Source organism: Myotis yumanensis, unplaced genomic scaffold, assembly GCF_028538775.1.
Source record: "Myotis yumanensis isolate MYYU_CA2020_CCGP unplaced genomic scaffold, mMyoYum1.0.hap1 SCAF_5, whole genome shotgun sequence".
NCBI classification, from domain to species: Eukaryota; Metazoa; Chordata; class Mammalia; order Chiroptera; family Vespertilionidae; genus Myotis; species Myotis yumanensis.
In genome coordinates this window covers 6,149,330-6,161,900 of record NW_027223756.1, presented here as the reverse complement: position 1 = coordinate 6,161,900, position 12,571 = coordinate 6,149,330, and the positions used below count along the sequence as shown (strand labels likewise).

At 38.9% G+C, this 12,571-nt stretch overlaps 1 protein-coding gene across 2 annotated transcripts in view; it reads left to right on the top strand.

Moving 5' to 3' along the window:
- RANBP17 (RAN binding protein 17) overlaps positions 1-12,571 on the top strand; it is a 232,699-nt gene that overhangs the window by 173,169 nt on the left and 46,959 nt on the right. For both annotated transcript variants that reach the window (XM_070414418.1, XM_070414417.1), the window contains 3 exons: positions 3,562-3,650; positions 9,488-9,595; positions 11,733-11,815. In XM_070414418.1, the coding sequence (XP_070270519.1) occupies positions 3,562-3,650; positions 9,488-9,595; positions 11,733-11,815 (280 nt within the window). The remainder of the gene's footprint in view (positions 1-3,561; positions 3,651-9,487; positions 9,596-11,732; positions 11,816-12,571) is intronic.

Below are 12,571 nucleotides of genomic sequence, written 5' to 3'. Positions count from 1 at the left end.
TTGCAAGGACTAGAGATAAAAACGGTTCGGTTTTGTTCTTCAATAAAGTATTTAGTATTCCAATCCACAGGAGGTGATGCTGTTAAAATATCTCTATGAAAATGCCTCGGGACTGCCATATTCATTTAATTTGCAACCCTTACCCGGATTTTCTAACTCCCTATTTATAGATATTTTTCAAATGCAGATTTCAGGATGAACATAAACATTAAGGACCAATGTTGCCAAATTGAAATATGGTTGTGAGGGGAGGAAATGCTGCAAAACTCTTAAATTTATAGCTTTGTTTTCTTACTTAGTCCTAATAAAGTTGAAGAGAACATTGAATTTTTGTCTTAGGTTTTTCTCTTCAAAGTAAAGGTGGGGGGGGTGCTATGACAAATCCTGGCTCTAAAGCATTTGTTTAAAATATATGTTTTTCCCATATATTTGGGTCCGTAGTAAAATATAGTCCAATACTCCCTGACTCGTGCATCATTTTTTATTTGACCATGACATCATCAGTTCTAAGGAAAATGAATGAAAACTTCTTAGAGGAAGAGGAGCAGTTAAATAGGAACCTGCTATCTTTAGTCCCTTCGTATAAACTCCACAATGTTAAATTATTTAAAATCCCTGATTTTCAGCATGCGCACATTAAAAGTTTTCGCACTAAGTGCCAAATGTTGCAAACAGCACTTTAACAGAATGATTTTGCTTTGATCCCTGTAGCAGTTCCTGAATAATTTATCACAGGTTATTGCCTTAATTCTGGAGAGGGATAGAGCAATAAAGGCAGATGAAAACACTCCAGTTGAAACACCTTGGGGCCTGCTCATTCCTCTGACACGGCTCTTTTGTTGGAACTATTTAGAGGTTATTAAGATGTGTCTCCAGAATTAAGAGTATGCTTTAAGGATGAAGACAGCCATCTTAATTCTAAAGACAAAGCACAATGACCCTTCACCTTCTTTTTCTTTGTTGTTATTATATAGTAGAATTATGAGGATAATATTATAGCTGCCCCCAGTAGTGCCACTACAGTAAAGGGTCTGTCAGACTTTCCATTAGAAACCCTGTTTTGGGGGTCAGGGTGGAAGGAGCCACATTTCAGCTGTTTCCCAGCCCATCCGTCTCACACTTGGCACACAGACAACTGTTTACCGGGCAGCGGACTAAAGCACTGAGCAGTTTCTCCGTGGGTTTTCCAAAAGGAATCTTCAGGAGCCGATGCCCCAGAGTTAACCCACTCCCCAGAACACCCTCCCTACAAATACAGCGCCCCTCGCTTTTCACATCAGCCAAGTGTTGACCAACTGCAGGAGAAAGGCAACTGTTCAGATAAACCTCTCTGTATTATTTTAAATGAGGTGGTAAGTTGTGGCTCCTCCTGCCCTAAGTTACAATCGGATCACCTTTCACTCTCAGATGGTTAGTAGCCTGGTTGAGCTCCTAGTGAACAGTTTTCCAATCTCATACCAGAACTGGCTATGTTGTAGCTCTCACGAAAATACTCCCTTAGTGTTATTTGAGTGTCAGTATAGCTTAGTATAGTACTCCTGCTGTTTGAGATAAAAGATACTGTTTGAGCTTAAGAAATCTGTTTCTTATGTTAACACTGCGTTTTCCTGCCGATCAAATCTATTGAAAACATACATTTAGTTATTTCTTAGTGCTTTCTCTACTATATAGTAACATTTTCTAAACTTCAACATAGATAGAATTTCATAGATTTGAGTCCATTAAACCATGTCTATGAACTTGGCGTCTTTTAAGGAAGAAATTTATGGTGAAATAAATAATAACATTTTTGTGTAATGAGGATAGTCTAAAATATTTTAAGAGTCCTTTGCGTTGGGCACAGAGAAAGTAACTCTTTGGCTCCTCTTGCCTAATTTAGAGTTGGATGGTGAGTGCCTAATACATATGTGAAAATTTAAGATAATATGAAGAGAAGCCTGTGATCTATAAGTGTACATAGTAAAGGTAGAGCAAAAAGGCCACTGTAATAGACCGCAGAGCCAAATAGTCTGAGTCAAATTGCTCCAGGAGGCTGAGAAACGTGGGAGACTGAGAAAGAGGGAACAGGTACCAGGTGCTGGAAATAGGTTGCACGAAAGGCAAAAAGGTTTTTAAAAAAAATAGCAGGTCACATGAGAGACCTATACAGGAGGCCAACTGGTCACAGAAAAACAAGGACTGGTGAGATCAGGAGAGGAAAAAGAATAAGTCACTTAAAGAAGCAAAAACAGGGAGTCAGGGTTACAGGTTCAGAAATTCAGATAAGCGTCATTCTATAAACTGAGACAGCACAGAAACAATATCCTCATAAGCAGCTTCCAGCTGCAATGACCTGTTAGGCGGGGTGGCAGAAAGATCAGAAATTCAGACACCCTGGCAGAGAAACTATTACTTGGTACTTGGAAATGTTGCTCAGTCATTAAGCTGAGGGTCATGATTCACTTCCAAATCCTTAATGATAATTTAAACACCTTCCTAAAGAGGTTTTCATTTATAACCAAGTCGCGAGGAAAAAGTAAATCTGGTCAAATGAAAAGTTCAGAGAGCATTTTCTGGCGTATTTCCACTGAAACAGTATCTTCAGAAATCACAGTTGCGGATCTCAATTATCCCACCCCCTTGTTTTGCAATTATGTTTATTTGTGTTCCTTGTTCTGACATTCTAGCATCTGTTCACGGGTTTTCTGTTTCTCTTCCCATGCATCATCCTAAGGACAGCTTAATTAAGCATCCAGAGTCCTAGTCAGATCTCTCTTATTTTAGAATCAAGTTTTTGTTTTTCTAAAACAAAATATTTATAGAATACTTAGTATGCATCAGGCTCTTGTTAGGCATTTTTACATAAATTTATCAAGTTTATTCTTCACAATTCCTCTGAAAGAGTATTAGCCCCTTTTATAGATTAGAAAACTGAGACAGAGACTGATACATCGCCTTGCTTTAAGACTTACAGCTAAGAAGTAAGGCTGGAATTCAATGTCACGTCTTCTGACATGGAATGTAGAACTCTTCCCTACACTCTTTTTTTTTTGCTTGGGAAATGTGAGTTCCTTTCTTGTTACATCATGGCACAGCAGGTCACCTGGACAGTTGCAATTTGTCCTCGGTTACTCAGGATATTTCTGAGAGACCTTTAGATGCCAGTGTACTTCCACGGTAGACTTCACTTTGCAGAGTAGGACTGATTTCAGGCGAGCGGTGTTGTGAAGACTTGCTATCATTAAATAATGTCTAGACTCTGTGCATTTCTGTTTTGTGCCGTTATCAGTCCTCGTTTTGCTATTTTGGCATTATGCAGAAACAAAATGTATTGCGAATCTAATTCCCTATATTATTAGAATTACGACTTAGCTCAGTTTATAAGAATCAAAGTAGAGTTGGTCAGCAGATTTCATGGCGTGTTGGTTTAAAGTGTCTATGGTTTTCTGTAGAAAGGGACCTGAGCGAGACATTTTAGCTAATGAATCAAAATCAGATATGTGGTCATTATTGCCTGATTATTACTCCATCTGCTCTGTGCTAACGTGAAAATCAATTACTGTGTCTCTTTCCCACTGACAGCGTATGTTGATCGGGCTGGCAAGAGATCTTCGAGGGATTGCCTTTGCACTGAACACAAAGACCAGCTACACCATGCTGTTTGACTGGATGTATCCTTATTACACTGTGACAATACCAGCTCTGTGCACAGAGGGATGCCAGGCCCCTCGCTTTCGTTTAATAGTATGGCACAGTAGGGAAGAGGAAACAAAGCTAAATGAACTAATGTGTAATCAGCTAAAAATTACAGCACAGTGGCAGCCGTGCAGATAACTGAGCAGAGCATTCGGAGACCCAGCTCAGAAAGGTCACTTTTTCGGGGCCATTAAATATTGACAACTTAAAAATCACATCCCCAAAGGATTGTTTTTGTTGGGGTTGCAGGGATAATCGGGCTAACATCTTTAGCTCAGGACCAGTGCAGCCTACCATTCGGCATTTCGAGGAGATTTGAATTTCTACTCCATCTTAATTAGCAGGGCTGAGAAGGTCACTTTATCTCTTAGAGGCTTAATTCATCATGCTACAGTTTTTCATCACCATGAAAATATTAATGGACATGGAAAGGAGGAAATAAATGGTCAGGATTTTTCATTTGGTACATGAATTTACCTTGGCCAAAGCTTAGTGCAGACAGCAAAATAAACAAACAGACATCCCCCCTCAGAAGTGTCTCATCACATAGGAGTGGAAATAACATGGACCTTAGGGTCAGAAATCCCAGCGCCTCGCTCTTTGTGTAAACCTTGGCCAGTCATTTGCCCACTCTGAGTCTCAGTTTCCTCATCTACAAAAGGAGACATCCAGAATCACAGCTTGTTATGACCATTCAGATAGGTAACGCACTTTGCATAATGTCTGAAACATGTTGGGTAATCTTTAATGGTTATTGTTAATATTGTTTTAATAGTATTGTATGAATCCTCCTTGATCCTAACAGGAAGTGACAACATACGCAAGTCACATACGTGTCATATAAAGTTGCCATGCCTTTATGCATGGAACCATCAGAGCACATAAGAAAAATTCTGTGGCCTCAAAGCTATTTTGTTTTTTAAGTTGCACTGCTTTTCAATTGCTCCTTACAACCCTTATCCAAACTTCCTTCATAAATTGTAAAATAAACTTCTTTAAGGCAGTCTGATCCAGCTACAGCCAAAACATAACTGACAGGGAACCTGGGCATGTTTTAGGGAAAACTCTCTCTGTATTTTTTAAATTAACATTAATTTGAATACTGACCTACATTTTACTGTTAAAACCTACTTCATTAGACTTCTATGCCCATAGAAGGTTAGAGACAATATTCCATGTCATTGAGGAATCGTGTGTGTTTGTATCAGCATACAAAGTATATGTACAGAGATTACAAATTTTAACATGGGAATTCATATAATTCTTTAAACTATGAATGATAAGTTGGAATTACATATGGCCCTTTTATTTCTCTAAACATAAATAGAAGCTCACAAAGTAAAACTTTAATTTATTTGAAAAATCATAAAATCCTAGTTTCCTCACTTTAAAATTGATGGTCATCTTAAAACCCAGCTACAACTCTAGGATGTCCAGCAATTGATGTTTCATGTTTTCCTCATCAATAGTCTTCACCAAGAGTCAAGGCAGAACCTTCTCGCTGAAGGTCAAAGAATAAAAATAGCTTCCGTAATTGATGCAGCCTAAAATTTATAGAACATACTGCAATTTAAGTTTTTAAGGAAGGCTGCTGTCCATTCCCTGACTTGGCTCCTTCTTCTTGGCACCTATTGAAATAGTGAAACTTTTGTCCAGCAGATGGCAGAAAATAGCAAATGGAAACCTTGGGACTTAATGTTTTGTTTTGAACTAGAAACCATTGTCTCCAGCATTTGACCATAGATGTTGCAGTTATTAGGGTCCAAGGCAGAGCGTGAAGTGTCAGTTATGCAGGAAGTTGTGTTAGGTTGCCAGACGGGTGGCTTGGTACAGGCCTTGCTTACAGTAATCGAGTTTCAGTAGCAAATCAGCTTCCTTGGGAAAAGGCCAAAGGCTTTTCATAATTGTATTGACAACAAAATGAATATGATAAATGGTATTCATTCAGTTGAGACAAGATTTATAGTTTTCCTTTGGGCCAGGATGAAGAGCAAATATTTATAATAATAGTAAAATTTGTTTAAAAGTTACATTATTTGATAATTCAAAAAGGTTTATTAAAATATTTCGAAATACTTTAAGCAGTTTCACGTGATATAACGTACAGAAGCTTTCCAAAGTATTCTAGTAATGTAAAAATGACTAAGAATATGATTAAAAAAACATGGATATGAAAGTCATTTATTCTTCCTGAAATATTGGTATGTCAAACCGTCAGTGGTGATTCCCACATTATTGCTGGGGAAAGCTTATTTGCCTTTTATCCACATAAATGTGTGTTCTTTAATTTGTTATACAGTCCTTAGCATGCAGAGGAATCATCCTATAAGAGCACATGTCATCTTACAGTCAAAATGCATTTTATTTATGGTGATTATTTGATAAAATGCTATTTTAGTGGTTAGCTATTTAATTCAAAAACGTTTCTATAAATACTGACTGCATTAACTGCTACACGAACTACATTGCTCATCACTCTGTCCTTCCAAAACTAAATTGCCTGAAACTCCACAGCAACCATGTTGACAAATGGTTCCGCTGCTGGAGAATTGAAGAATCATTGATAATCCTTCTTTGCTCCTGTCGTGAGAATGCAAAAGGAAAGCCCCTTACCTTGCAGTGTTAAGTCACCTTGTTTAAACATTCCCAGGTCACATTTAGACTGAAGTATCAAAAATCCAGAGGGAAATTGAGGGGGGAGGGGGGCGGAGGAAAGAATGTGTATGATGCTATTTGCTCATAGTCTTTTAATTGTCATAGTCTGATCTTTGAGTCCACTGTTTTCCAACCAGTCAATCATTTATGTTTATTAATATGCATAAAAGCATGCAGAGGCAAGGCCAGACAATGAGCTGTGTAGACGAGCACAAACTCTGGACTGGAACAGTCTGTGATTCCAGACTGGTTTCACCACTTACCTTGTGAGGTCTTGGGCACGTTACTTAATGTCTCAGAATCAGTGTTTTCTTCTGTGGAACAGGGCTAACAATACCGACTCACAGGTGTGTTGTAAAATGAACGAACTGACACAGGGCCTGGCACAAAGTAAATGCTCTACCACTATCGTTTTAGTTCTGTTCCCTAACAGGGATGAGACAAAGGAGTCCCATTTGCTCACTTACTCAGCAGATTTTGCTAAAGTCTGGGCTAGGTTTTATGAGGGATATAGATTACTTTGGATCAAATCCTACCCCCAAAATGATCTTACAGTTTAATAGAGCTGGTTAGATACCTACATAAGTGACTATAATAAAATATAAAAGGTGATAGATGCGTTAAAGATACAAATGGAGTGCTTACATTTAGCTGGAGAAGCAAGAAAGGTCCTATAAAGGTGAAGGATCTTATCAAATAAGTAGGATTGGACTGCTGGAACTGCTGACTGAAGCACAGGTAAGGAAGGGCAATAGTGGAAAAGATGTATTGTTATACAGACCACTTCATGGTTAGAACTACAGGTTGTCTGGGACCCTTGAATATCAGGCTAAGGATTTAGATCCTTATTCCATAGATAGTACAAAGCAATTGATTGTTTTGATTTACTAAGAAAATCAGAATTACATTTCAAGAACAAATTAATGATCAATATTTTGGACAGACTGAAGTAGGGAAGAGAGTAAGCCTGAAAAATCGCTGTTCGGCAGCATTTTTTTTTTTTTTTTTTTTTTTGGAGTGCTCTGTGCCAGGCATGAAGACTGAATAAAGGGTTGCTTTTTACAAGAATGAATAAAAGCGTGCTCTTCAGAAGCCCACTCTAGTGGGTGTAACAAATAACTAATAATCAATGTGTTGTAACAAAAATGCGTGTAAAGGACCATGTGAACATACGAGGGAGAGACTGGTGTTTCTGGCAAGAAGAGTAGGCTTCCAGGAAGTGAAAGTTGGGCGAGGCATTGAAAGGTGGCGAGGCAGGCATTTGCCAGACAGAAGGGAGAGGAGTGGCTTCCAGCGGCATCTGCCTTTGTGAGCAAAAGTTCAGATGTTTCACGTCCGTGGAATACCTTTCAGAGAAGCTCTGAGCTGGCAGGCCGTTTCTGTCCTGGAACCACATTCTCACACCCTTACCTCCTAACAGTTTTAACAAGGTCTTTTGTTGTCTTCTGGTATATGTCGATGTTTTCTCTATTATGAAGTCCCATAGAAAAAGAATTATGTTTTTACTCATTTCTTTTTAGGGAGGTTCTTTTTAGGGAGTAGCATATAGAAAGTACTAATAACTACTGGGTTAATGGGTGGATGGATGTTGTCAAGAAGCAAATCTCATATTCTTTTCATTTTCTTATATTTGGCATCTTACAAGGTAGCATCATATCCTTAATGTTTGTGTTTTTCATTTATGTGATGTAGACCTTAGAAATTCATTGAGAAGATCTAGGTGAAAGCAATTCGATCTGTGCCTCTTCTACCCAAGGGCCCCTGCTGCCTTCCTCCTGTCCATATAGATGTGGTCCTCACAAGGCCACTGGAAAATCAGGATTGGGTTCCGATTCTCAGTCGGAGTCTGGCGTTCTCACTCTGAAGCCCTTTTAACCTCCCTGCTTGGCAGACCTCTCCTCTGCTTCCCAACATCACTCATTTTCTCGGTGGCAGTCACCTCTGTCAGAAGCATATTAGAATTGGCACCACTCTCATTCCACACCGCACAGGGAGCATCCCCTCATGTCCCCCAGCCTTATCCCATAGTGAATGCAATACGCTCTGAAAAATAGGATGGTCCTAATGCCCTCAGAATGCCTTGCAAAGGGCCTTGTGTGCGCTTATGATATTCTTAGATCCTGAGATTTGGGTCTTTCCCGTTTTCTGATGAGCCTTTCAGATGCTTCCTCCCCAATGATCACTGCATTTGTGCTCTTACGGTCTCAGTGGAACACTGGTATAGAGGAACAGAGACGAGAGAGTTGGCATCAGTGGATTTGCAGGGAATTAAGAATGGCTGAACCTAGATCGGGTAGGAGTACTAGGAAACGAAACTGGATGTAGTCAGGGACCACATCTTAAAGGGCCTTGTATGCTATGCTAAGGAATTTGCTAAGAGCAGGAAGAAAATTGCTATTTTTTTCACCCAGGAGATCTCTACCCATATCACACAGAAAAGGAACACCACCAAATGATTCAGTTCAGCACTTTTCATCTGCAACAGAAAGACAAGTACATTGGAAAACCTCAGAAAGGGAGTGACTTGGGGATTAGGAAAAGAAAAAGTAAATGAAGGCAGGGGCATAGTAAGAGTTTTTTTCTGCTGCAGTTTTAGACCTTAATTTGATCTTTATGTGTTCATTTGGCAAGGAGGAGGCCAGTTGTGGGTTAGAGCCATTGAAGCTGTCAGTTTTCCGGGTTCTGATGGTCTTGGTCATTGACTTATCAGAGACATAAACTCCTTGGTTGTTGAGGACATTTGAGAATTTCTCTTCCAGTGTATGTACATAGCACTACCTTTTAGCAACACTGAGTAGATTAAAAGTTACCCAAAGGTTTTCTTCAAACTAACATCCCCAGTGTTCCTTGGAGTTACAGTGGGTCCAAGCAGAGCAGGTCAACAACTTAAAAGAAAGAAAGAATGTATGTAATTTCTAAGCTGTGAGATAGATAACATGTGATTCATTATTACTATTTCCCTCTACTTTTATATATTTTAAGAATTCATAATGAGCAACTTATTCCTTAAGTAGTTTGATACCCAATAAACTCTCATAATAACAATTAAAATATGTTTTTATCCTATTAACTAAATTTGTTTTCCTTTTAAGGGGCACTAACTTTCAGGAACAATCTTTCTTTTGACACTTAAGTTCTTTAACAGGTTTTATAAAAGGTACCCAACATATCTTCCCATTCTGCAGAGGGCTATTGAGCAGTGGTATGGAGAGCCAGCATGTACCACTCCCATCTTAAAGCTTATGGCAGAACTGATGCAAAACAGGTAAGAGGTGTGATGGGGAGTGAAAAACAATCTATTTGGCAGCAGTCTCCAGACATCAGAACTTACTGCCTTCTGTGTGTATAATCAAGGCTTAGCAAGAACCCAGGAACCCAAACAAGATAATCAGTAATAGCAATAGAATTAGACATAAGGCTGAGTCCTTTAGAGAGAGAGAAAACAGTATACTTAGGCATCTATGGAGCTGGGAGGAAATTGAAGACTACAGCCACCCTTGTTTAAAATAAGCCAAGACACAAAATGGAAGAAGGCCAGATTTTTTTTTTTTTAACTGTTTCACTGCTTAACTGCAATTCTGTAGAATTTTAAAGCAGGAAAGAAATTTCGAGGTCTCTGAATTGAGATGCTTCATTTTATGGATAAGGGACAGAGTCCCAGGGCAGTTCAAGACACGGTTTGTCGCAAGAGCCCTGGGGATTGTCCTGGCTTTGATTTCTAAGTTACCCTTCTTCCTCTTAGGAATAAGGTGCATGTATATGGGTGATTTATGACCTCAAATTTTTCATTTAAACAGTGACTACAACACTTCCCAGAAATTGCCTGTGTGACCTTATAATTTGCATAGACCAGCAGAGATTCAATAACTCTGCAGATAAATATTAACAAAGATGTAGCCAAAAGAGAAAGACTGCAATAAGCTCATTGGTTTACCTCTTTAAAACATGTCATTGTGAATATGGCTTAGCACCAAATTACCTGTCACTTAGCCATCCTGTCTCATCAGCTCCTCTTTGTAATCCGCGTGCTGGAAGGGAGATACTCAGACAGGAGTATGGATTGCCGCTTTAATTTTATCTCTGGTGCTGAGATTTCATAGCAATAATTTAAAAATTTTTTAAACAAGAGGTGGAAAAAGACCTGGCAAAGAAATGAATGTGAGTATTACTCTTTTGAAAGCCGTTTTTGTTTTTAACCGTTCTCATAGGTGGCTTACCTTCTAAAGGAAAAGTAGCTCTGTTTTATATCAGAAATTTAGTTTTTATTCAATTATAATTTTTTCAACCAGATAATTGATATTATATATTACTGATAAACATGTTATACTAAAGAAAGAAGCATTGCAGTATATATTGTGAAGTATTTTCTATCAGCCATAGGCAGACCATTTATATCTAGCACAGTTGTTTTAACAACTACCTAGTGAAAATCTGTAATCTCAGAAAATATGTTACCTTGTCTGTTCCTCTATAATCAAATGTGAATTATGTCTCTGCATTTCTTTTTTTATTCAGGAATTATATACCAACAATCAGATGTTCACAATAATAAGTTATCATTGGACTTTATTCTAAAGCATTTTGAAAAAGCAAAGAAAAGCAAGGATTCATTCTGTTACTGGCTAACAGTCCTTTGGCAAATGTCTCTGCTTTCTGATATTTCTTTAAGCTGGTTTCATATTTTTTATAATCCTTTTAGAAGTATATCATTTTCAAAAGCACAGCAGCAAGGCATATCGGAGCCACCTAAAGCCAGAGTGTGTTAAAAAGCAAATATTGTATCAGGACGGCGTGTCCTTTGCTCTGCCCCACAGTTCTCCCACCTCTCAGGAGCCAGGGAGGCAGAACTGCCCTCATTTGGAACCTCTGGGGTGCGGTTTTCTTGACTTGGGCTGTGTGCAATGGCAACTATAGTCTGGATGTAATTTCGTGTGTTTGGAATGTGCTTGAAGTAGCAGATGAAGCTAAAGGTGCCTAGGTTTCCTGTCACTTTAGAATTTGTTTTTAAAATGTGTATTGGATACAACAAGAAATCTCATATGTAAATCTCTATCCAAGTATCTGTATAAACTTACACTTACACACCTAGGGCTTCTGTTATTATCTATCAGCCACTTTGCATGGAAGGAGAAGGGTAAGAGGTTTGTAATAGAGGATGTCAGGATACTGTTTGGACAGGTAAAAAGTGAATTCTTTGAGTCAGCAAATAAGTGAAAATAATTTTTCATGATTGTCCTAGTATCTTTGTAGAGAGAAAATTAGCATTTGTATTAATGTAATGGCACTTTCAAACAGATAATTGTACTGCCGCTACTTCTAATAAATGGAAATGCTGTGCATGTTAAGCCTGAATTTGGTTTCTTTATCTGCACAGAGAGTCTAATTTTTGCTATATTTCTTAGATCCCAGCGTTTGAATTTTGATGTATCGTCTCCTAATGGAATTCTTCTCTTCAGAGAAGCTAGTAAAATGATTTGCACTTATGGTGAGTATCTCTCTCCATATTTGTCTGCAATATAACTTTATCTCTTTGGAGGAAAGAAAGATGTTTGTTATTTTGTTATTTTGAACTTCATATCTGTATGCATTTGTGAGGTGGGTAATAGGAGTGCAAAAAGCCAGGTAGCTATATATTGGCATCAGGAGAAGTAAGCAGCATGCCTCTGACTACATATCATTCCTGACCACCTTGATGAATTTCTTTTGGAGAAGACTGCAGTGTCAGTAGGCAAAGGAAATGCACTAGGCAGAATATTGAAAAGTTATAGCATATTTGAAATTGCTAGAAGTTCTATCAGGGACTCTGCTGTCTTGGGTGAAGGAGTGCCTAGACCAGTGTCACCAGCACTGCATTTTGAGAAAATATCCTGGTAAAGAGCAGTAAATACTGTGCTGTAGGGACTGTGGGGCATTGCACCCCTGGAATCAGAGTTCAGTTGTAAAGACTGTCCTATTCAAAGTTGGTAAGGTGCTGGAATTGGGCCTTAGAACGACCATAAGCCCTAATGCTTACCAATTCCGACAGCTTCATCAGTGAAATTCTCAACTCTGGACCTTTCTGTAGCCGGGGGGTGGGGCTAGGGTGGGTGAGAATCCGCTGACTGAGCACCGAGCACGGGCTGGGCCCCGGCAGTGCCCGCTCTGGGCCAGCTGTGTCCTGCGTCCTCTCTACTCTGCGCTCTTCTTTGTGGCCTGTCCTTTTTACTTTCCCAAATCAGTAGCCAACTCCAAGTACATCTGC